A 26,540-nucleotide genomic window follows, 5' to 3' on the forward strand; every position below is an offset into this window, starting at 1 on the left:
TTATTTCAAATCGGCCAATTTGCACAACCTCTCAATGCCAAGGGTGACTCTCCATCATGGACACTTGAATATTATGTCTGCTTTGGAGAATGCACCAGGGACCCCTCCAGGCAACTCTGGGCACCTACAGGCAACTCCTTCAAGCATTACTCTCATCGCCCGACCTGTTGTCCACGACTTCGTCTTCGGCACCTGCTGTGTCTATCGAATCCAGACCACCTGAGACATCGTGAGACTGCCTGCGGGCAGATATGGGCACGCCTAGGGCTACGCTTTGCGTGCTCGAGGCAGTGTCCCTAAAAAGAGCCCACAGGCATCATAACCGTCTTGAAAGAACATAACATGGGCAATAAGGTTTATGACGACTTTATTTCAATGGCGAGACACCTTTTTTGATTGCGTGCAGTAAATTCGTATTTACCTCGGGGGGCCCAGCGCTCGAAATAGCCCACAGGCAGCAGGACATTGAAAGGACATTACACAGGCAATAAGATTTATCATGACTTCATTCTAGAGGCCACTTTTGAGGTGGGACACCTTTATTTATGTTCCAGAGAAGGACACCAGCTCTATTTGACATCCTTTTGACATGCTAGTCTCTGGAGGCTGGAAATAGCAAGTGCACCAGTATAGGAGATATTGTATGATGTAGATGTTGATATTTGCACTTTTCCATTTCGTAATTTCAGCACCAAATAAAAAGAAAATCACTGCGAAGTGTCATCGTATGTACATGTCTGAATGGTGCGAGACTAAGCCCTGCCGAAGAGTTCTGGAGAGCCATAAGTGGAATCTTCAGAGAACTCATTCATTCAAAACCATTCCAGTGATGACAACCAATTTTTCTGTTTTAGATGAAGCAACGTTAGGCAAGTCTTACAAGATTTTTGACAATTGCCAAAGGCTTTCACACGAGAAGTCAATACGAGGTGGTAATAACGCATCGGGAACATGAAAATAATGCGGGTGTGGAATATTTATGCTTCGAATAGGTTATAACAACCACCAGATTTGTCAAAATCTCAAGTTTTTTCCACAGCTTATAATTTGAAAAGTCACGATGTCCATGCTGGCGTCATTAGGACAACATTTTACCGGACCCGAGGCATTATCAGATGGTGAACTGTTATGTTTTGACCAGCAAACAACGTGGCGTTTGTTAGCGTGTTTCCTAACGAGAATTGTCATCATAATGACAGTCTGCCTGTGGGGGAGATAGGGGAGACCCCAGGGGGACATGGAACATGGGTGCACTGGTTCATCTGGGTCAGAGAGAAATGATTCAAACTTGGGATGCGGAATTGGCCAAGGTCACTGATTGATGATATTGCCAGTGAAATCAGACAACGGAGACTCAGATGGCTCGGGTGTGTCTTTCGAATGGAGCGAGACAGATTCCCCAGGACTGCCCTGAAGCAGTGTTCTCCACAAGGCGATTTGTGAAGGTGGCCCACCCTACCTTGGCAGCTTACCACCCTACTTTGGAAGAGCCACCCTACCTTGCTCTAGAACTTTGTAGAGGGTACCTGTAGGGCCACCCTACCTTGTGTTGCACACTGGTAAAACGTCATGAAAATCAAAGGTATCACCCTACCTTGAGAAAACCCTGTGGAGAACACTGCTGAAGTGGACACCACCGGAGAAGAAACTGTGGCAGTGGCCAAGTATGTGATGTATAATGTACAGTGACTTTGCAACATGGATTCTTATACCAGCAGAGAGAATATGCTTGATTACTATGTCCGCTTGGAGAATGGAACGACCATAGAATTTTTAAGCCAATAGAACTCTTTCAAAATGAAGCGAATGCCAATTTCAAAGATTGGAGTCAGTTCTTTGTTTACCAGAGAGTTTGGATTGCCGCCTATGGTCAAACTTAAGCCACCCAGATACATGTAATTACACACGTGTTCATTGCAATCAAATTGAAATATTCATCATTACATTATAACCCAAATGAAATGCTCACACTACAGTAACCTGTCACACACGTAATGATCCAAAAAATGTAACAATCCATAAAATTTATGACCAAGTTACCGAATCTTCATTAAAAAGTTCATAATTTGTATGGTTGCTTGTGCATGACCATGCAATAACCCGAGCATATTGGTGCTAATTGCGAACATAGCCTCGGGTCATTTTGGCTTGCTTGAGCTCAGCCCAACCCCCAGGCACTATCAACATGATCAGTACGGATTTATTAAAAATCGAATCATCTGAATGCAGCGCTAACTTTATTAGTGTTATAGCTATTTTAGTTTTGACGATATTACTTCAGTCTGATCATCTCCTGTGAAAGGGGCGAGTTGAAGGAAGAAAATCGTGTGGGGTCGACGTTAGAATTAACCCATTGAGACCATCCTGAGGAAATCAGGTGTTGATGTACGCTTCTACGCCCCTGCACACAACTCCCGAGACATTCGCCCTCATTCAGTGAAGTGCCAGCGCAAAAGGAAGTACGCTCAATCAGAGCATCAACCCCCCTGATTTCCTCAGGATGCTTTAGACTAGAACCAATTGTTCTCAAAAACTATATTGTGTGAAATCAACCATGATAAAATTGGCACCAAGAGAGAGAGCAGATTGAGAGCTTTCAAGAGAATTGTCATGTCCGTAGGTTTGCGTGATTTCTCCTGCAATATTCTAATACTAACGGGTCAACAGAAATATTTGGAAACATTCCTTTTCTTGGAGAAATTTTCTTTTCTCTAACTCTGAAGTGTTTTTCTTGCTTCCATCACAATTAATCCTCAGTAATTAGAAGAGTTTGTCATCGCGGAGAGACAATTAATACACAAATGCATTCCTCGCCATTGAAACAGTTTCGCCTGAAAGATGATGGGGCATTTTCCGCGTCAATGATCTGTAGCCCTGGGCAAAAGTGCCGCCGTGGTCCTTTATAATGAGCGAAAGGAGTGCGACAGGCGCTGAAAGGTGATTGGTTGTTTTCTTACCTGCCCCGTTATGTTTCGCGCCTCTGGGCTACAGCATTCGGAGACAGTTAACCCTACAGGTCCGGAAACATTGAGAAGCGGCAGGTCCTTCAATTGCGTAGATTTGGGCAGAGCTTCATTCTCCATGCACGATTCGAACCATCCTACGAAGTGGCCCGCCTTGAACACCCGGAATCAAGGTGTACCTACTTCATTTCATATTTTTCTGGTTCAGGGCACCATCTCCTTCACTCTCATCCCCAGGTAGGCCATCTAATGTTTAAATTGCATCAATGTTGCACTTACTTTACTCAATAGGAACTATAGGAACGAGGTGATTCTGGTTAGATCTCAGTAAAAGCACCACGCAAACCAAACAAAAAACTGAGACTGGGTGATATCATGGTGACTGCATGGAACCAGGGATCAGCAAGGTCTGGGCAAAGACTTCCATGGGTGCGTTAGTTTGGGTGCATTGCTTTAGATCATTGTTCATATCTTTGGTCACATAACTATCTTTCAAGAAAATGTATTTTCATGACTTTCAAAGGAATAAGAAATGTCTTCACATCTTTCCACGGCAAAAGAAAATGTAAACGTTACTTCTTTTCATAAAATCGGCTTTTACCGAAGCCCCATCTATTGAGCTCACGCATGAGCTGCTCCCAGTAGCTTCCAGCTTCACATCAGAATGTTGCAGATGTATGGTTGGCTGGGCGACAACTGGAGTCAGTGGTCCAACGAACCTTACATTAACTCGGCCATGTTGCAGCCATCTTTCGATTAACTTAACAGGATAATTGATAAAGGAGCATTGTATTCTGAAGATCAGGCTGGCGTTACGGACCCTGAGGGTCCGACCCCAGGCTCTGCGAAAGAGGTAGTGTCACATAATGTTCAGCAAAACGCACTCTGGAAATGGCGTAAAATAGCTGCGGGGACAATGCCGTGAACGTCGAGAGGAATGACGTTGTTCTTGTGCGTTGGGTAAGACGGACAACCATGGGGGGGTCTTCCTTGAGGCATCACCCAGGATTTCCTTGGGGGAACTCCGAGTGAAAGTCCACAGCTGTTGAAGCATCAATCTTTTTTCCTTCCATTTCTACTCTCCTCTCCTCTTTTCTCTTCTTCCTTTCTTTCTTCTTTTTTTGCATGAATCGAAAAATATTCACAACAGCGTACATAGTACATCTATAATGCAGTTATACATTTTTCTTTCTTTTTTGATTGTGTGCGTGATGCAAGGTGCAAAGTCTCTGGTAGTTCTAGCTATGGTATTTTTTATTGAATACATGTGTCGGATGACAGATATCTTTTTTTGATATCTATTTTGATTTTGATTACTTTTATCAGCTGGTTAAAATTTGGAAGAGTGTCATCTTATATTGCTCTGTAAATAAAGTGATTTGTCATTAATTCTATATGTTCCAAGACATGACTTTTCAATCGTCTATCTTTCACAAAGTAAAAAGCAGCACATCAAAGAAATGGCGGAGAAAAATGCAAATGATTGCACGCCTGCGGAAACATTTGATACGCTCTAGGAGTTGGGTTCTGACCGGCATTTTTCAATTCAGCTACATATTGTGAGAACAGGATATTGCAAAAGGCTATTCGTATGGGTTGTAGACTCGTAATGGTGGAGTCGTTCGTTTTTTTATGTTGACAGTTTTCGTGTCAGAAGATTTGAATAAGTGCTAAAGGGGGTGGTTATCATGGAATGTGTTGGGAATAAATGATGTGATGTGACGGGACCCCTAGAGCAAAAACCTCTAAAAAACCTCAGCAAAAAAACTCTAAGGCTTTTCAGAATCTCAAAATGCTTTAGTGGTTGTTCAAGATACCGTAAAACCTCTATGGCTGCTTATTTGTATTGGCTGAAAAAATAACCCTTATAGGTTTTCGAAAGCTCAAAAATACTTTTTTCTCAGAGGAAATCTTTATGACTTCAAGCACTCCTCTTAATTCCTTAACTCAAATCCTCCCTCTACCCTATATCCACAAAGTTTGAGGCAGCAAAATACAATATTATACTGCATGTTTTTTTCACCAGAACGCAGAACAGTGTCTACTCAAAAGTCAGCATAATCTATGATTAAAAGTGAAACTTCTTGCCTTCGCCAAAGCATAATGCGCTGACTGCACAAGCTGCATTAAGATTCCATACACACCTCCGAATTCCTCTATTCTTAAATTATTCAGAAAGAGGCTACTACCCGTAATCATTCAGATCTCACTCCTTTGAAATTCCGTTAATTTTTCATCGAGAAAGAAAAAATCACCCCGTTGGGAACGGATTCTGGACATGAGATCTCAAATGTCACATCGCTCCTGCCAAAAACATTCGACGTCAAACGGAGCAAACTTTGTTGTTCTTGGACAGCGACAACTGGAGGAAGGAAAACGTCAAAACCTATGTTACTCTCAAATCTGACATGGATGGTTCTACCCTGAGGCCAATAGTACCCAACCACGCCTCTCTCTCTCCCTCTCTTGAGAAAAGACAATGGGTGTTGAGGAAAGTGAAAGTGACAACCACACTGAAATAAGCCCAGTTTAGTGATAGGAAGGGAAGAGTTCTATCTTGAGAACGTGAGAAAAGACGGCCGTTGAGGAGTGAAAGCAACAAGCACGACTAACCCCTGTCTGGTGATGAAACGGGAAGAGTTCTTCTTCACTAGGTCGCAGGGACTTTCAGGACAAACTCATGATCACCCAAGGCAAAGTCAATCTGCTCACGCCTCTCTTGTGACAAAATACAATGGCCGTTGAGGAAAGTGAAAGTGACAAGCACAACTAACCCAAGTTTAGTGACGAGACCGGGAGAGATTTCTTCAGCTTGTCGGGGGCTTCTTTAGCACCCATGAAAGGGATATTGTCAACACCAATGTTGATCTCAAATTAGACCCGAAGAGTTCTACCCCAAGGCAAAGTTGACCACGCCCCTCTCATGACAACATACAATAGCGGTTGAGGAAAGTGAAAGTGACAAGCACGACTAAGCGCTGTTTGGTGATGAGATGGCAAAAGTCTGTCTCACCTGGTTGCGAGGACTTACTGCACGAACCCACGATGGTTCCATCAAGTTCAATTTATCTGCCTGTCGTCCCTCTGAAGGAATATTGAAACTCTCCCAATCAAATTAGTCTCTGCCTTTGTTATTCTGATTGTGTGCGATACCCTGATTCGGATCCGCGATACTCCATGTTAAGTTGCTTCACATTCGATTTGCCAGGTCCAAAGTTGCCGCGAGGCATTTGTAAATTTCTTAACATGTTTGTTACGGATTCGTCATTGGCTCTGACACCACATTTAATCCATCATTGAAAACTGAATTTTTGTATTCTACGTTCACTCGGTCACACCCCTGGCTTTCTCACGTTTTTCATTCTCACATTTTAATTGCAATGGTTTGTAGTGGCAGACACAGAAATTTAGGAAACCCCAAAACTAATCCAACTCAAAAATAAAATTCAATATTTTATGAAAAAATATCCTTAGCGTGCGTTAAATCACCTCTTCGAGGAAAACCGTTTATCTTTAATAACCAAGAGATTTTCAATCAAACTTTTTACACCGCTAGCAGAAGATTCCTATCGCTACGCCAGTTTAGATTTTCCTCAAGACCTTTTTAGCTCACCACTAGGGAGCTTATACGATACCGTGGCGTCTGTCGTGGCGGCCATCTTGAAAATTCCTATTACTCCGAAACTAATGATCGGAGTGCAACAAAACTAAATGTGATTATGTATCTATGTACTCTTATCAATATCCCTAATTTTCAGTCAAATCTCAAGACAAATATGGCCGCCATCTTGGAAATCCAACGATAACTATTACTCCTAAACTGTTGAACAGATGTCAACCAATTTCAATGTGACATGTACACTCTTCAATAACCCTGAAATTCAGTCAACTTTATAACCAAAATGCTATACTTAGATGGTACCGGTAATTTTCTTTTGTGCAATTGAGCCGAGAAGAAAAATATTATTTAATGAAATCAAAACTGGTGAAACTAGCCAGAAACTTTCCTCCTCATATCCACTGCAAATGACATGCATTACATGACCCGAGGTGAGCACATGGTCCCTGGACCATTTCATTCTTTTGAATATTGCTTAACACTGCATAGTTTTTGTAAACTGCGATATTTTTTTACAGCATCATGCTCATCCCATCACTATACCCAGCCTTCAACAGCCAAGAGGTACCCCCCTGTAACCAGCAAATCTCTCAATCCAGATCAATGACATTCAGATAGGAAGACTCATCCTCAAAAATGCCAACAAAGGGTCGCCATTTCCATCGATGGCTCCATTATCATCGCTCCATCTGATACCCCCGTCATCAATATTGACACAGAAGTCACTGGCATCTCCCCACCCCAAGGCTATTCCTTCCAACTTGTTAAGATTCCAAATCAACATGCCTCGGGCCCTTTGTCCGAGCGAGAAATTCCGCTCCGCCGAGCAGAAATATCTCTCATTTGTAGGTAAGACGTCAACATGTTGTTCACGCGCGATGATATTCGAGACAAATCGCGATGCGTTCTTTGAGATTTTCGAAACAATGCGATGGTTTTCACAAAGGTTGACGTTACGCTTCATGAGCTAATCTTGTCACTCTGTGGATCAAAGTTGCTCCTTTGGATAATGTTTCCTATGAGATTTGTTTTTTGAATTATTCTCAAATCTCAAATTAGGTTATCTGAAACTCCAGTTTGCTACAAGATGACGAGAAAAACTTTTCACGTCGCTCTCATTTTTCAGAAATAAATCGGTGAGTAACAGAGGTTGCATCCAAAAATGCTCATCACACCTTGGAGGAGAGAGACTCTCTAGAGAGAAACACCTTCAAATTTGAAGCCACTGTGGATTTAGTTGGTGACTCAGACTCTTGGCTGGTGGTCATCAGGTCCCTGGTTCAAACCCACAGTCGGCGTGAGACTTAAAACAGATCTCTTTGTCTGACTTGCCTCACTCCACCAAGGTGTAGAAATGGGTATCGGTTAGAAATTCTTGGGTTGTAGCGCTGATTGAGCAGCTCATCTGAGGTCTACCGAAAGTTTTTAGGATAGGCTGGACTCAAAGTGTGGAGTTGGATGGTACTTCTATCACAGTTGATATCAGACTATAAACCCAAACTATGACTTTTAACTAAAAGTGCAGAGCGAACATTAAAGAAGAAAAAGAAGAAAAATAAAATGGCTGTAAAGAGATGAACAATGCATTATCGATGAATTGTTCATTTCCAATCAAAATGAAAATGAATATCTGGCAATCTGCCACAAGAAGAAACAGGTAGTATGAAATCGTTAATTCATTAGAAAGTGCAGTCAGCGTCACGAAACACGATCATGCCTTGGCTGACTCAAGCGCAGATATATCGTCACTTTCATCGATACGCTGAATAGACGCTGATCCGACCGAAAAGATCGAGGGAAATGAGGAAGCAATGACTGCTCTTTAGCAGCCAATCTGATTGTCGTGATTGCCGTGGAAAGGTAAGTTAATCGCACTGGGGAATTTATTTTTCCTCGCGTATTGTTGGGAATGTCGATGAAATGCGCATCAGGTTCAGGTAGGCAGTGGAGGTCAAAGTGTCACGGAAGAGGCCCAGAATCATTTGTAGGAATCTATAAAATGCCTGCTCTCTGGTTTATCTTGAGGTTGGCTAACCCACTCACTGAGTTTCCCTCGTAGACTGTGGAAGCCCTTTATCTAAAGTTAACTCTGTACGTACAGGTACATTGGAACCTCCCTTAGCAGACACCTCTTTATCAAGGACACCCTCTCTATTAAGGACACTGCATTTGGTTACAAAAAGGTTTCCATTGAGTTTCACCTCTGTAATCAGGACACCTCTTAATTAAGGACAGCATTTGTCAGTCCCAAGGATGGCCTCAATGGAGATGTTTCACCCTACTGTCATTCTTTGCTATCTTTGACTTTTCTTGGCTAATTTCCTTTTGCTGAGTAATTGCCAATTAACAATCTCTATGACCAACATTCTAGCTGTCGTGAAGAGAGTTTCCCTCGATGCGTTCACCAAGGTTCCCTCCGCGACTGGGGGGAGCTCTTTCTTTACTGGCAATATTATACTTACAGGTGCTACTATTCTTAGCCATCTTTGACCTTTCTTAGCTAATTTCCTTCTGCCGAGTAATTGCTAATTGATATTCTCTATGACCACCATTGTAGCCATCTTGAAGCCAACGCCTCGACGTGAGGACGCAAAAGTACCATTCACATCACACGCTTACCACAAAGAATGCCACCCATAACAGGAAGTGGTCCATTTACGTCGAATCTTAGACAAAATGCAACCTGGGGACACTTTGACGCTAGGTTCACAACATCAAAACATCAATTTCACACGCATCATCATCGAGAGATGAAAAGATTAACTTTGAAAAGGGCGTACACAGGAAATGCGACAACACACAACCGGCTCATACTGGGACTAAATCCTGATGAAACACTGCCTCCTAGCTGCGTCAAACAATGTTTCAATTTTCTCATTAAATGTGTCTTATTGTCCACAATCTTTCAATTGTTGAATCTGTGAGTTTAATTAACTGATTGTTTGAAGTTGGGGGGTTTTGATGTTGTACGGCCGCAATTGCTCGAGTTCTTTAATAACGACGACACAGGTGACCTTCCGGCCTTGGCATTAGCTCTTCCTGTGTGGCATGCCCCTCCCATGTTTTGCCTCCGAAACACCCTGGTATGACCGTTATAGCAGTGTTTTCTCAATGTTTGTATGTGTTGTGTCGACAGGTTTAAAATGGCATCACCAGGGAACCTGCACATTTTTTTAAACACAAAAGATTTTGAGTTAATTTCTTTCTTACTTTAGAAATCATTTGTAAACACAAAACCTCAATATCATGACTTCTTCGAGTCATTTAAACTATCACATAATGCACCAAGATGACACGAAAAGCTTTTAAAATGTAGTTTGACTCCATGAAACTGTGAAAACATTTCTTTTTCGAAGTACCAAACAGAACTGGTGACTGAGAGAAGAAGGCTAGAAACGCTGGTAGGTTGACGATAGGTACCAACATTTTGGATGAAACATAAAATCCTGTAGCATTTAGAACTCTTTCAAAATGAAGGTGGGAGTTGGTTCTTTGTATTCCACACAACAGACTACCCCCTGTGAAATTCACATCCATTTCGTTTTTGAAAATGTCTACCGGTAATTGCTGTAGGATTTCAAGTTCTAGGTGCCAATAGTTAACCCTTAAATCAGACAAGTTCAAGGAAAATGTCTTTTTTACCAGTAAGGGAAATTACATTGCTTGTATGTGGGTTGTGCGAACACGGTGAAGAAATAATGATGCTTTGGGGTGTAATTGCCGGCCTCGACAACGGTGTGGGGGAGGGGAAGACGCAAATCAGCTGTACGCTGGAAACCTTCGATCAAGAAAGATATGGCAGCAAGGTTCCCAAAAAATGCAGGGCTTTTAGGGGGGGGTCAGTGTGCTGTATCCAGACTTTTATGGGGCCAGTGGGGGCTGTGTCTGTACTTGAAACATCAATAGAAGGAGTAATGCCGCACACTTCGTAGCATGATACAGATATTTGCAAACGTGAACTTACTGCAGTGGAGATCCTTCCTCTTCATGGAGCGGAGTGGACGCTTTGCCAGGTCTCTTGGGAATGCACACTTGGTGTTGTCTGAGATTCTCACATTCGACTTGGACCACTTGATAATCCACTGAATGTGACAGTCACACATGAGGAGATTGGACTGAAAGTCTCTGCAAAAGATGGATAAAATGAGTGAATTCCTGAACACATTTGCTACCACACCCAGCATATACTGGTCCCGTACACTGCGTACTGCTGGCCCGAAGTCACCCGTACTGCGAAGTTTTCTCCAACTTCTATCGTTCATCACAGCCCCTGTAAGTTTTTGGTTGGTTGCACCTGAGAAAACAACATGGCTGCACTGCGATTCAATGAAGATCTCGACCATAAGATTGGAAAATGCTAGCTTTTTCACATTGAAACTTCTCCTAGGGCAAGTTGGGATCCAGGCCACCCAGTCTACACCAGGTTTTAGCAAGAGGTGCTATAGTTTGACGCAGATCTACGTCATTGGCTCCGAATGATAAGGTGTGAGAGACGTAGATCTACGCTGCTAGGCACCCAAGGTGTTGATATTGAATAAGGACTTACATCTTCTTGAGAGATGCCAACTCCTGGAAGGATCCTTCTGCAATTGTCTTCAGCTGGTTCTTGGACAGCGACCTGAAACATCAAACATCAACTTTATCTTAACACTTTCAGCACCAGAGGACGTAGATCAAAGTAATTTTTCCAGCCAAAAATATCCCCCTTCCAGCCGCTTATTATATCTCTAAAGGCTTCAATGTTAAAGTGCCACAAACGCCTTCTATAGGGTGATGAAGGAACTGACTTAATCAATGGGTAAAAACCAGTTGTAAGGTGGTTCTGACTTTGGTGGGGTGTTTTAGGGGGTCTAAAAGTGCTGAAAAGGGGTCATTTTGGTCACTTTTTGTATTTTTTTAACCAGGCAGAGGGCAGAGGGCACAGTAATCTTTTCTCTGTTGATTCAGCAAGCTCTTGTCTTGAGGATGCTGCTGCGAAAAAAACCTTGTATAGCTATCTCTGTTAGATTTTTTCCCCTGGTAGTCTGAAAAGGGGTGTTTGGGGTTGAAACTTGGATGCTGAAAGTGTTAATAATACTCACACTCTGGTGACCTTCCCGAGGCCAGTGAACATGCTGGCATTGATATTACCAAGGGCATTCTCGGAGAGATCCCTGCAAAGAGAAGACATCAAACGTCATGAAATAATGCGGGGAGCCAACAAGTCTGCAGTGTCTGCATCTGGAACTTTGTTGTTGACCACTGTGGTTCAGCAAAAGTTTGGGGAATAACATTCTGCATTCAATTAAAGGGGCAACTTTGACATGGGATTTAGGTGAGCAGGAAGATAATGTGCCATTTTGCCACCACGTGCCGCCTCCTATAGCATCACATCAAATGCTGATCTCTAATAATGATTTTCGAAGTGTTGAGAGGTGGTTTGGGACGTGGCTTGCAAATCTTAGACAGGCCAACTGTTGCATTCCGTTTTGGGAAGATCTAATATCGATTGCAGTTTGATGTTTCCTCAATTATTCAATAATGAGAAGTAACAGTCCTACTGGAAGTCCTTCAAATGTGCGCCCATTCCCGACCGGTTTATGGGGTTGATAGCAGGTCAAATTTTCAATTACAGATCCCGGACTTCAAAGCGAAATGATTAATTTCCTTTACAAGATCACTTATCCGATACGACAAATTCTCCAATCGAACCAAATTTCCTAACATTTCAAATCTCGATGATTCATGATATTTCTTATTTTGTTGACAATTTCGCCTTCGGAGAATCAGGCCCTCCTGGGTGAATTCCTCTCACCCCATTCCAAACCATTTCCTTTCCGTCTTTAGAAGTCACAAACACCATGGAGAAAATCTTTGAAGACTTTCACTGACGTAAAAAATTTCCGTGATTTTCTTAACTTAGCTAGGGGGTGCTTATTAAAAAAGATTAATTGGTGATCAATACGTCATAGGAGGCATCCGTACCAAGAAAAGTTGGAGGAAAAACGGAAAGTTGTGTCCACACGGTATCAATAGTATTGGCCTGTGGCAACCTTTAATACGTGTCTGTGAGAAAATTTAATTTTAATCAAGTTATGAAATTTCATAAGGTCAAACTTAGCGGAAATAATCGCAAATTTTTCTACTTGCATAGACATTAATAATTGGGATTTTAAACTCGTTAAAATTGGAAACAGAAAAAAGAACCCTGGTGCGACTGTAATTGGAAAGTCATAATTCATTATTTAAATCGGTGAGGTCAATCTTGGACTCTGTGATGAGATAGGTTGCTCACTGCTTGGCCAATGACATAACGAACCAGATTTTTTTAAACACCTTAGTTCTTTCCACCTAAAGAGTTCAAACCTTAAAGGGTTAAACGTATTTGTATACCTGTCTATACAACGGTATTGTCGAAATTTATATCCAGCACGTATTGACACAATTTGAAATGTTCAAATTCAATTACAAATTTCAAATATTCAACCAACAAGGTCGGCCTTTAACGATGCGCTGTGTATCTTTCCAAGTCATATAAAAGATGCATATTTTGCAGGGTTAAACCGCTACACTCACTTCATTATATCGAGACAGGCAAATCAAAGTGGTGCCAGCATTCCCTTGGTAATTCATATTCACGTGCGTTATCAAGACAACTTTGATGTTTTTCTTGGTGTTCGACGCGACATTATTGCCAGTTGACGGCCACCTTTGATCAGCGCAAGATGCTTAGTTAAATTCACCAAGATGTGTTCGAACACATGTGTACATTTTCTCTATCAAACCAAGTGAATGCACTAGCGATTCTTGTCAACTTGGGATGAAGCAAGTCATGAAGTTGATCTCACCAAAACGTGGGCTCAAAGACCTGTACATTCTACACTGCAAGGAGTAGATTTTTCTCGAGATCATTCCAGCTTACTTAGGTTGGTTGTTGTTTCAAATTTCGTTTGCAATTCAGATCGTGATACAATTCGATGGAGTTTTTGATGACAGCATTTTCAATGTCTTTGGCCAAACATCGACGCATGAATGTCATTTTGCAACAATCCTGAACTTGATTTTGTTTTTTTGTAAATAGTGCATAAAATTGAAACTACAAGGTCATAAACGATTTTTGTTGCTGCGACCTGCGATTCTGATCCAATGTGACAAAAATCTCTCATCTGCAGAGTAAAACTCTTGACTGTATATCTCCCAACAATTCCTTAACTGCCTCCAAGCCAGCTGACTTGGCAACATCACACGTTAATAGCTTGCGTGGCCATTTTGCAGTCGATCATTACGGCGGTGTCAGTACTGACATCTTCTCGTCTTCCAATCATTGATCTTACCGCCTCTTGTGTGCGTGCAGAGATCTTTTACGCCTCCGATCAAATCTCACTGTCATGTGTCATTTTTTTCTCGATCATTGGACATTTCTGGCTGTGTGATATCAGTAGCCAATCATAAATGTGATTAGGATGAAAAATACTGTCATTATCATCATCATCATCATCATCATCATCATCATCATCATCATCATCATCATCATGATCATGAGTTGACCACGCAGCACGCGGCGACAAGCATCTCTTGCTAACCATATACTACCCAGGTCCTCAATTTGGTGTGGTGTCTGCTATCTGTCTCCATCTCCAAGCCGCGATTGGGTGTAAGACAGGTAGGACAATCAGGCTTATAATCAGGAGGTTGTGGGTTTGACACTCTCAGGGATCAACTCTGTTTCTCTTTGTGTCCTTGAGCAAGGCACTCACCCAATCTGCTTCTCTCCACCCATGAGTTAATGGGTACCAAGCTGGCAGAGGTAGCCACGACTGTTGAGCAGTGGTACTGAGAGGCAGTTGGATTGTGTACATCCCAGGTAGTTCAGCTAGGGCTAGGGCAATCATATGTGCTTGTAAGTCCAATTAGATATGAATCGAGTCAACCGCCTTACAATTTGCTGAACATTATCATTCTTTTTGAGGTAAACCAAAGATGCAGATTGCAACTTATGCAAACTAAATAACCCCCCAGGCCATGGCTACCCTTTATGTCACCTACTGCTCAAAAGAACATCATCTAACACGAACGTCTGAAGGCAGAATATCACATCACACCGGAATCAGATACTGTTTTGTTCTTAACGAAGTTCAAACAAATAACTTTTTCTCTAAAGGACGAATAGAGAAGAAAAATGATGATAAATAAATAAATATTGATAATCGATTAACAATCGATGTTAAATTGAGAACCTTTGGCTAAGATCTGAGGAATAATGACCTCATAAGCGAAGTGGGCAACAAAGGGAATAGTTTCACACAGGCTGGTTTGACCTTAAAATAAATGAAGAGTTCTATTGATGATATTTTTGCAGTGGTTTTGGTTGATTAAAACGATAACGAAAGACAATGGGCACTTTGTTTGGGGCAGACGGCCATCGGTGTGGGATAAAGTCGACAACGCCTGTAACCTTTAACTGACAATGCCAGACAGAGCGCACTCTGGCCATACGGAGTATGATATATTCTCTTCTCACAACCAAATCAATATAAAAATCACCAACTTTTCAAAAATATAACTTTGGACCACCCAACCCGAAACTCAAAAGATGAACCAAGCCATCGAAGTAAGGTCATAACTCAAAGATATTGCCCTCAAAACATTGTTGGAGACGTCTTGTTTCTGTTAGAAACTGCAGCACCATCTTATAACATGTATACCAACTGCCAGTCAAGGAAATAGTTCAGAAGGAAGTGGATTGATTCTTCAACACCGGCTTTCAGGCCAGTCAAGGACAGTAGTTCAGAAGGAAGTGGATTCCTCAAATCCTGCTTCCATCTAAGTCAAGGAAATAGTTCAGAAGGAAGTGGATTCTTCAAATCCTGCTTCCATGCAAGTCAAGGAAATAGTTCAGAAGGAAGTGGATTCTTCAACACCGGCTTCCAGGCCAGTCAAGGAAATAGTTCAGAAGGAAGTGGATTCTTCAAATCCTGCTTCCATGCAAGTCAAGGAAATAGTTCAGAAGGAAGTGGATTCTTCAAATCCTGCTTCCATGCAAGTCAAGGAAATAGTTCAGAAGGAAGTGGATTCTTAACACCGGCTTCCAGGCCAGTCAAGGAAATAGTTCAGAAGGAAGTGGATTCATCAACTCCCGCTTTCATGCCAATGTTCATTTACCGTTCTAAATATCCCGTGTAGCGTGTAGAATGCTGCATTATTTGTGCCAAATCTCGCAAAAATGATTGAGATAAAATCTATTCGAATATACGTCGGTATTGTGATCAATGTTTTCATCAATTTTTGCTGATAGTGCTCTGAATGACATGTGTCAATTATGACGTTAGGTTATGAGAATTTTGACAGGTCTGTCAATGCGCTGACTGGCACGCATACTGTGCCGGCATGACGTCTATTAATAGCGTGACAGGTGAGTTATTTTTAACGCTGCTGAGATGACTTAATCATCCGTTGGTGGTCCATTGGGAATGCGCAGGGGTTAACGGTTGACCGCTGCGTTTGAAAGATCGAGGGATGGTTTTTTCTGTGGGAATTGCCGAAATAAGAAAACCACACAAGTCTGTTTTTTTGTGTCGAAATATCACATGAATGGTTGTCATACCCTGGAGACCCATGAGACCGAACGTCTAGTGGGTTTTTTGGGGCCAAGACAACCACGAAAAAAAGACGAGTGTCATTTTCTGTTTATCACATGCGATTATTTACTAGTAGTTTAAAAGGACATATGAACTCCAATCTCACAAATTCCATCATTTTATCAGTCAACCTGAAAAACCTGAAAATAAAAAGAATGCAAACTTTCCAGTATTACATTCGTCATCGAGCAACTCAACTTGCTGGCAGACTGAGCATCAAAATTGAAACCTTATCAATTCGCAATGAAATTATACAAACTTCACGCTATTATTCCACTCGTTATTCAAATTGTCGCAAGATTATCGATAAATTGTCACAAAAACGTGCTTGACAAGAAATTTCACCCGCAAAGTTTTGTTCCAAGTGAGCAACATCGATTAGAAATTGAGACCTTGTCAGAGAAATGTGTCAAATGACAAAATCTGACACAGAACTCAAAACGATCTTTTGCTTTCTATTTTTTACTTTTATGCATTTTTTAAAAGCGAAAACATATTCAAGTGTTTTCTTGACTTACGTAAACCAGGACCCGGTTGTTCAAAAGCACAAAAGTCACGTTATCCCTAACAGTTAGGTTAAGTATCCTCAAGGATGTTATCTCTTTTAGTTAAACCCACTGAAATGTTCACGTTAAGACTTAACATCTCCATTAAAGCTAACGTGGTTTTGAACAACTCAGCCCTGTAATATTTGTGTGATACAGTAGAACCTCTCTATTAAGGACACCTTCGGGACTGACAAGTGCTGTCCTTAATAGAGAGGTGTCTGCTAAGAGAGGTTCCACTGAATACAACAACAGTACACTTACAGTCGCTCGAGGTTGTCGAGTCCGAGAAATGCTCCAGGTTCAATCACGGCGATCTTGTTTTTGCTGAGGTCCCTGCAAAGACAGAAAGATATATTTTGTCAATTTCACATTGAATCGGCAGACCGATGGCTGGTTTGATTTTCACAGCCACTGATTACATCCAGTCGACGATGATTTATCACCAGCGTGCTGGGGAGTGATCGGAAAATTTATTGATGTAAGGAAGTTGTGTTTTTAAAGCTGTCAATCATTGTCCATTGAATCAATCTGAAATTGACAAGCTTTGCTTTTAGTTTCAATTAAATCAAACTGGGGACATATGACTTTAACTGATACTTGTACATGTATACTGTACAAGTTCCAGTTCCTCAAATTGTTTTCAATAAACTTTAAATTCTACTTGATTAGTTCAAATTTTGTTTGCCCATTTTTAGTTTCATTTAACAACTTCTGTAAATTAATGACAAGAGAGGGGGTACACACTGTCCCGCTCACACTTAAGGTTAAACTTTGAGTGAGAGTGTGAGTCAGGACGTTGAAAAGTAAGGTCGCTCTCAACCCTCGAAGACCGACGTACTTGAAATTCATGACGACCACGTCTCATCAACAGATGAATGATGCAAAAATGACCATCAGCCACTGAGTGGTTAGATGGAAAAGATCCCAGACGTCAAAATTGATTGGCTGTCAAGAGTTAAACTAAAATTGTGTGTGTGACTTTCCGGTTAACCAGTTCTTTAACGATGGACTCCACGGTGGAGTGATTATCGATTCACCACCCTTTTCAAACCTGCAGGTTTCCCAGATGATTGGCGGATAAAATCAATCGCGATTAAAATGTGAAATCGGTCCAGTAACGTCCATTACTGGACTGACTTCCACCTCGATGGTCCGAGTCAATGTACGAGACTTTTCTATGGTGCTGTTTGAGATTACTAACCTGCGATGTGTGATTAACGTGTGGATCGAAAATTAGTGATTTGGTTGCTCTGATTATCAGACAGTTTTAACCCTTTCAATGCAGAAATTGCATTTCTGTGAATATGCACTTTACATTCGGGAATGGTTATTTTGGCATGACCCAAACAAATGCTGATTTCTTGTTACTCATCACATTCAAGCGTCCCGCAAATGAGCGATATAAATCAGCGGTATTTGTTGGCGGTTCAATGCAAAATAGACTTCCAGCCCAAGTCTATCCCATGTCAATTTAATCTGCAAAAAGATATGTAATGTGTTGGACCACCAACTGCCACCTTTCAGAAATAAAGTCTATCATTAATGCAGCAGTCTTATATCATGGAAACTGGAGTAATATCTTTTGATTCCATCAACTACTGCAAGTACCACCACTGTACCTTTAATATGCCGTTTTTTTCACTATTTATTCGATTCCTCAGTGTAGTTTGCGATTCCCTCATTGATGGAGCAGTCTTATATCAGTGAAACTTGAGTAGTATCATTCGATCTCACCAACTACTGCAAAAACCACTGTAAATTCAATATGTCAATATGCCATTTTTTTCATTATATATTCGAAATTGATTCCGCAGTATAGTTAGTGAAGTACTCCCATTGATGATAATAACACCTCTCCAGTTTCTTCAGGCAAAGTATTCAGTTATACCGCCCAAAAAAACGTAGCGATTGTGTTGGAATCAAGTTCAATTTTGTGGTTCAATTCCGTGAACAGGTAGACAGAAATTGATCAAATTTACCAATGCGTTGTGAATATATTGTCAGTTGTTGTGTACATGTGTTTAAAGGTCAGTACCATATGTTAAGATTTGAAATTGAGTTCGAAAATTTCCAAACCCGAAAATACGTACTGAATATCAATTTCAATGTTGCCGTAGTGTAGACAGATAAATAACACAAATACTATACATACCAAGTTTCAGCAAATTTGCATGCACTTTAAAAAGGATTGACCAGTGCTTCAGCCTCCTTTTTACATTTTCTCGGACCGTGGAAATGTACCTTCTCACTTCCTGTGTAGAAGTCTGGCGCAGATCAGTTAGCTAGATTCCCCCCGATGAATGTGTGGACAATAGGGGCCCGCAACAGGGTTCAATTCAGAAACTCGGGTAGGACTTGATGATACGACATATCAGTTACTTTGATACCTCCAGGTGGAGTTATATGCCTACAGGCTCCGGGAAGAAATCGGTTCCTCCTGCTACCTTAAATCTCCATCGGCCTGGACAGGTATGGATAACAAATGCACCATGTTGCTGGTTATCGGAGTGTGCCCCTCATTAGGCTTGGCTACAGCCAGTTGTACTGGCTGATCCAGGTTTTATCTATTGTAGGCCTTCATCAGAATGTTGAAGGCCTAATAATGCGGTTTCATAATCAGTAAAAAGAAAATTTGGCTGCAGGATTTTGTTCAGAATTTCGAGATAAACCCCCCCATTGTATTAAAGTATCTAAAAAAATAATTGTCTGCAAAGAAAAATATGAATGATTTTTTCCGATTCTTAAATAGCTCGCAATAACTGTTACCGAAGACCCCAGGGCAAAAAATGAGGCAATATCTTAATTTTTTTTGGACAATGTTGCCATATCACATTCGATCGAGTCTTACGGATACGCCTAAGGGCCGATGTCGGAGTTATCGAACAGGTTTCCATAGACATCCGTTACAAATCCATCGAATCTCCTATAAAAGTAGATTATTAAGATAACGGGCCCTATGGAACTGTTATTATTCATAAAGCATAACTTTGCCGCGGGCGGTAATTTTCCGTTACAGAAATGGCGCAGGCCCAAGATGCTCGTTTTTCGTAATGTCATCAATTTTGTCCAATGAATTGGAAAATGTGTATAATGATGGCTTCCTGGTCTTCATCACCAGAGGCTGGATGATGAGCAATACTATACTAATGTACAGGTTGTCTCCTTGGAAAATTAAAGTGAAATTTTCAGTGGCCTCCTAGCCTAGTGGTTGACACTGCTGGCCACCACGCAATACGGCCAGGATCGATCCTGGGGAGGATTGTATTTCTGGACGAACTGCTGTGGCTTTCAAAGAACTAAAATTCTTGGGTTTTACAACAAGTTTGAGGTTCAACTCAACATGAGATAAGTTGATGAGGGTCTGTTGGATGAGACTAAATGCCGCGGTCCCTTGTACCCGAGTGTCATGGCAAATAAATACCCCAAACAAGTGGTCAATAGCCTAAAGTGGTCTCCATACCTCCGGCAATTAGGTGCTTGCAATAAGCAGTGGCAGGAAATGTCAAAACAAACAAATTTTGTAAAATGTCATTCTAGCGCTAAGAAAACAACCAACATGAAACTAGGTACATATCCATCACCTGACAACATCATCAAGTTATTAAAAAAATTGCATTATTGTTCAATCGATTTGCCTTCCTATCAATCAGTGTATCATATTCGATCCATAACAGGCGAGAGAAAAAAACAACGCTTTTCTAATTACGGAAAATGTATCGAGTTATCGGAGGTTGGTGTCAATAAATAAGTCGATAACTTGGAACTCTGGGGGGTCAATGAACTGATATGAGAACCCATGTTGATTTCAATACAGTAAACCACCAAATTTCCCTGCAGCTTTATAATGCAATTTGCCAATTTTTCCATGGAAAAAGATAAAATTTTCAAGATTTTTATTCAGGCGGACTACATAATTTTGACACTCATATACATATTTTTTCCAAATTCTTATTTCTGTGTTTTTTTCGGAAATTCGCAGAGAAAAAAAAAGGCCTGTGGGTCAGAAAAATAGAAATGCAGTTAATACACAATGCTGTAGTGCAATTCGCCATGCATACAACTTGGTATCTATTAGCTCTATGTCTGTCTACACTTGGTTGAAATTTATATTCAGAAGTATTTACGCAACCTGAAATCTTCAAATTCAATTACAAACTTCAAATCTTTAATGAATGGCATAAAAGGTTTTCTTTATATCAAGTTCTAATGAAAACGAACGCTATCTTCCTCAGACTCTCGCCAAGAAATCGTATATCCTGCTTCCTCCAACAAGAAGGTACAAGAACACACCATCAGAAACCTAACCAACTTCCTACCCACCTGTTAAAACGAGCACCTGCGCTTGATATGTTTATAACTCTTTCAGATAAATATTGCTGGTATGATGATTAAGGCTTAAATATCAGACGCCCGATCATCTGAAAGGGGTATGCCATTCATAATTACCAGTGGTCCAGGAAAGGACCCCCTCTCTATTAAGGACACTAAGTTTGGTCTCAAATTCGGTGTTTCCATTCAAATCGACCTCTCTAATCAGGACACATCTCTATTAAGGACAGAACTTGTCAGTCCTAAGGGTGTCCTTAATAGAGAGGTTCTATTGTAATACAATACTAACACATAAATCATACCATGTCAGAGTTGCATTTGAGCAATTTGTCATGACAGTGTATCGACAATTTTACAACCTCGGGGACAAACTACTCCGACTAAATAGCTCAATTTGCTGTCACATGGCGCACACTAATCCCCAGATCAATGAATAATGGCAGCCAGTCGAGAAAAGGGCGACATGAGTCAGGAAAGTTGTTGAAACCTCGTTCCCTTGACTTATAATGTGTGCTCATCTGGTGTATTTGGGAGAGGGAAGACACCTGGGGTGAGGATGGGTGTTTGGTTGTGTGCTACGTCAAGGTCAAGGTCAGGTTTAAACCACCATAAGATTTCTGAGGTTAAAATACCAACAACAAAACCGCCAATTTGAGGACAGTACAATATAAGTCTATGGGAACGGTTACTCCACACCTTTAATAATAATAATGATAAAATACAGTATATTATAGTGCCCTGTCCAAGCTCTAGGCTTGCTCCAGGGCACTGTACAGAGTTTCAAGCATTTTAAAATGTCTATATGAAAATAATAATTAAGTCCATTTTAGTTAAAAGTGTCCATACTAAAAGTGTCCAAAAGGGTTAAATGTCAAAAGCTGATTTAAAAAGGTGGGTTTTAAAGGTGGCTTTAGAATTAAAGGTTTTCAGCAATGAAAAACCTTCAGTAGTTTTTCAGCCAATACAGACCATGTACTCCAGAGAGGTTTTTCAGGAAATGAATAACTCTAAGAGGTTTTAGACTCTCAAAACCATTCGGTGTTTACACTCTATCAAAACACCTCTAAAGGACCTATATTTCCAAGAGTGAAGGGTTAATCATAAAACCTTTCTCAGTTCTCTTAGAACTCTGGTATACGCCCTCAAAAACAAAACCCACCACACCAAACAGAAACACCAGCCACGATGTTGAATCCAAATGTTTTCCATCGCGCCCACCGGGGGATTCCTCCACAGCCACGGTGAGGGAATCCCCGGATCAACCATCGAGATGAAAAATAAACCATCATCACAGCCGGAGGTGATCCGATAAGCAGAGAAAAGTTCACTTGGCATGATTCAGCCAGGAAAGTTGGATTTGGTTGGAATATTTCCATACTGCTATGAGGATGCCGGGGTGTGCTCCAAGCAGGGTCCTCCACCAGGTTTTCTCAAGGTAGGGTGGGACCCATGATAATGAAGAAGTTTTGCCAGTGAGCAATACAAGGTAGGGTGGCCAGCAATTTGTGGTAGGGTCACCCTACAGGAACCCTTTACCAAATTCTAGAGCAAGGTAGGATGGGCCGACCTGACAAATGGCCTTGTGGAGAGAACATGACTGCCATGATCCTGAAGAATTTCTAACTTTTTTTCTGATTTATTTGTGAGATTGTCTGATTCCTCGTGAGGACACCAGTATTTTCTAATTCTGCAGATGGATAGCAGTCCGTATTGGAGGCAGATCATGCATGCATCCAAGCCAATGGAAGTCAGAATATTCAAAGGTCCAAGAAAACTGACATGGAAATCAAGAAAATCACCAACTTGGACTGAAATTCTCACAACTTCCCCTGAAATTTTTACAACAAGTCGACTGATGAGGAGGGGATTTGCTTGCAGCAATTTTCCATGAGGTGATGTACACCTTAGACTGTAGACAAAACAAGCAATTTTTATTGCAAATATTGCAAGTCTATGCGAAATAAAACCGCCAGTTTGCAACAGAGGAAAAAACAAGGTAATTTGCCACAAACAGCAGCCGGTAGTCTGAATATCATCAAAACAGACGCCCACAACACCACAACCACCAGACGCATACAGCAATAACGAAGCAAGATTCGATTAGACGTCGCCCTGGCTGCCATGAATACTGATCAACGGTCAATCTCGGACCGGAAACGCCGGTCACTTTGAGCTGGCGTTAGGTGAAGAGGCAACAGGAAGCGGTAATGATCTCAGTCTCGAGTTCAGCCATCATTACTCAAATTGACACCGACGGCCTCATCAACGCAATTAAAGTGTTTAGGGATCAAAGGGCCTGGTTTAACACTTTCATATCAATGCTATTCCAATGCAGGAAGTTACGAGATTTCTGATTGGCCAGAAATGACGGTCACTTTGAGCTGGCGTTAGGGCAAAAGGCAACTGGAAGCAGCAATCATCTTGGTCTTGAATTCAGCTGTCATTACTCAAATTGACACCGACGGCCTAATCAGTGCAATTAAAGTGTTTAGGGATCAAAGGGTGTAACGCTTTCATACCACCAGCAAGTCACAGCAGGATGTAGCATGGGCTGGAGGGCTGTCAGAGTGGCACAGTGGAGCTCGGAGCTCCTGGGTTCGATTCCCCGTTGTTCTTGGTACACTTATGTGAAAGAGAGGGCAACAGCCTGATTTTCAAAAGATGGGAAACTGTTTCTTTGATGACCAATGAGATTTTCAGTTTCTTTGACCTTGACTCTCTCAACCAATCAATTCTTCGATTTCTTCAATATATTTTGATCTTTTGGTCAGCTGCCCACTTAAGATTTCAAGGTTCTGGAATAAACGTCCGCACCAAGGTTGTTTTGTTGGAGTCGATAGCCTTGGGGGCGGAGCAAAATCGATAAACCTTCACAGGATAAGGACGGGCATATATATATCAAATTGCATCATGTGCACAATGCACAATATGTACAAGAAATTCTGAAAAAATTAAAAAAGAGCAAGGTAGGTAGATATATTACACTGTTGGCATTTAAAAGGCTATAATTTGAAATTGCAAAAAACGATTTGGCCTTGGGCGTAAATATGCAAATAAAATAAAAATCATTATAACGCCTTTCCCATCCACGAGATAGTTATTTCACAGTGTTGTTGCCTAACTTTTATTTATGAATGGATTTTATATCTCCAGTGCATGAATGGAAAACCTAGTTTAATTAAAGGCCTGCGTCGTTTGTTTGATATTTGAAATTTGTAATTGAATTTGAAAATCTCCAATTGAGTAAATACGTATTAAATTTAAATTTCTGCACTGTTGTCATGTAGAAAGATAAACAAATATTATAAATAAAGTAGAACCTCTCTATTAAGGACACCCTCAAGACTGACAAATGATGTTCTTAATAGAGAGGTGTCCTGATTACAGAGGTTGATTTGATTGGAAACGCCCAATTTGGGACCGAAACTAGTGTCCTTAATCAAGATTGCATGACATTTTTTCTATTTCTTATAGAACTAGACAGACGTCATCGCAATGAAAGGGTTAACTCATCACCGACGGAATACGTACCCGAACCACCACGTACCGTCTAATGTTACCTATTGTAACATTTCTTCCAATTTACGTCGTAATTGTTTTGTATTTCCTGTCATCGTATCTCGACGTATCTGATTACGATAAGAATGATCTAACAATGTCCCATCGCTACATTGTATGATTTTCCGCTAGGCCAACAGGTTTTTTTTCCCGCGCTCGGCCGATATTATGTTAGTCAATGGATACCTCGCCCAATAGAATATTGTATAAGCAGATTTTTCCTTAATTTTTTATCGAAACTGACGCAACAAGCTGCTCAAGGGCTGGAGTTTGATACGAAGGATGGCCAAAATTGCCAATAAGGTATTACAGGCATATTCCCCCGATTATCTCAACTCTTTTTTACCTCATGCTAACCTTTTTAACATCCCGGTCAACCTGGTTTTTTAGCTTATCATGTTTAGCCTTTTGCTACGGAAACACTTTTCAGCCTGCAACGGCCCGTGCACAGCAATGGACAATAGTTTTGGTCCCAGACTACAATGGAACCTCCCTTAGCAGACACCTCTCTTATTAAGACACCCTCTATAAAGGACATGAGTTTTGGTCCCAAAATGGTTGTCTCGTTTCAATTTGACTTCTCTAACCGGACACCTCTCGGTTACGAACAGGAATTGTCAGTTCAGAGGGTGACCTTAAAAGAGAGATTCTACTGTGCAACAACATTGAACCTCAACTCCTGGAAGCCATCAAAATAGCAAGTCGCAAAATAAAGCCATTTATCCACGCTATCATGACCAACTTGTATCAAGCGTCAACACTACAAATTCACTGGACTCATCAACAAGTAAATGTAAACGTCGCCCACCGGGAAAACTCGCCGTATTTGAATCCCCCATGGAACCATCGTAGCAACAACTGGGTTGCACTGGTTGTCCGTCCGTGATTCTAATTCCGCTGTTTATTTTACGCCGTTCAGTTTCTTTTTCGAGCGAGGTCATGCGGAGAAAGCAGGCTAAGTAAAACTCATTAAAGATCAACCTGTACTTTGAAATATTTTCTCAAAATCCTTTTTATGAGTTCACGGTTTCAAGAAAAACAGACCAGCAGAAGCTGGTAATATACTTGTCAGTTAGTTTTGGACTCAAAATATCATTCACAACTTTTGTCTGTCCCACATTTGAACATATATCGAGTGACTCACAACTCATAGAAATAAAAGTGGCTGGCTGGGTTTGATGATGATCTGGGATCACCGATTCTTTTCGCAAGCACCGAACAATCCCACCGCAAATGAACAATTTTTGTTCCATGCAATCGGGATTGCAGGCCACGGCACAGTGATTTAAATCGCTCATTCGCGGGGCACTTCGGTGAATGGATCTTGGAGACTTTTCCACAGAGTCAATTTGGCACTGCTCGCAAAGGGTTAACATGGAAGACGTCGACTGAATGAGACGAGTAATTATTTCCCGACTTCATCGATATGCCCCGGAGGAGGAATAGCGAAGAGAACAACAAAAAACGATCGCGCCCGTTACGCTGCTCTGCGCCATTGTCAAATGATCAATATATGAAGCTAATCCATACTGGTAGCATTGTTTGTTTAGATGGAGTTAAGGAGTCAGAATGGGCGCTTCCCGGAGTCGAATCCAACCTCCGTGCACACAAACTAATAGTACACTATGCATCCCTATGTACATCAGAGACGAGACACAGGAGACCAGGTTAAGGTGAGACAGACGAGAGTAACATATTCGATGAAGCGCGTCCCCTCAGGGCATCAGAACTGTTTATCTTTATTGTCGAACTTGGCAAAAGTTAACTTTATCGCTGATTTGTGTATTGTAGTCATTTACATGGCGATGCTGACGTGCCATTCCGTTTGACAACTCTAGAAAGTAAAAGAGCCTTTTCCAAACAGTTTGCGCAAGAAGAGGCAATGAGCAAGTCATTTGTTCAATCT

At 41.2% G+C, this 26,540-nt stretch overlaps 1 protein-coding gene across 4 annotated transcripts in view; it reads right to left on the minus strand.

Moving 5' to 3' along the window:
- LOC135488978 (adhesion G protein-coupled receptor A3-like) overlaps window positions 1-26,540 on the minus strand; it is a 73,870-nt gene that overhangs the window by 22,123 nt on the left and 25,207 nt on the right. For all 4 annotated transcript variants that reach the window (XM_064774017.1, XM_064774013.1, XM_064774014.1 and 1 more), the window contains exons 4-7: window positions 17,009-17,080; window positions 11,664-11,735; window positions 11,129-11,200; window positions 10,547-10,707 (exon numbers count right to left, since the gene is read on the minus strand). In XM_064774017.1, the coding sequence (XP_064630087.1) occupies window positions 10,547-10,707; window positions 11,129-11,200; window positions 11,664-11,735; window positions 17,009-17,080 (377 nt within the window). The remainder of the gene's footprint in view (window positions 1-10,546; window positions 10,708-11,128; window positions 11,201-11,663; window positions 11,736-17,008; window positions 17,081-26,540) is intronic.

This window comes from Lineus longissimus, chromosome 6 (assembly GCF_910592395.1).
Source record: "Lineus longissimus chromosome 6, tnLinLong1.2, whole genome shotgun sequence".
In the NCBI taxonomy this organism is placed as follows: domain Eukaryota; kingdom Metazoa; phylum Nemertea; class Pilidiophora; order Heteronemertea; family Lineidae; genus Lineus; species Lineus longissimus.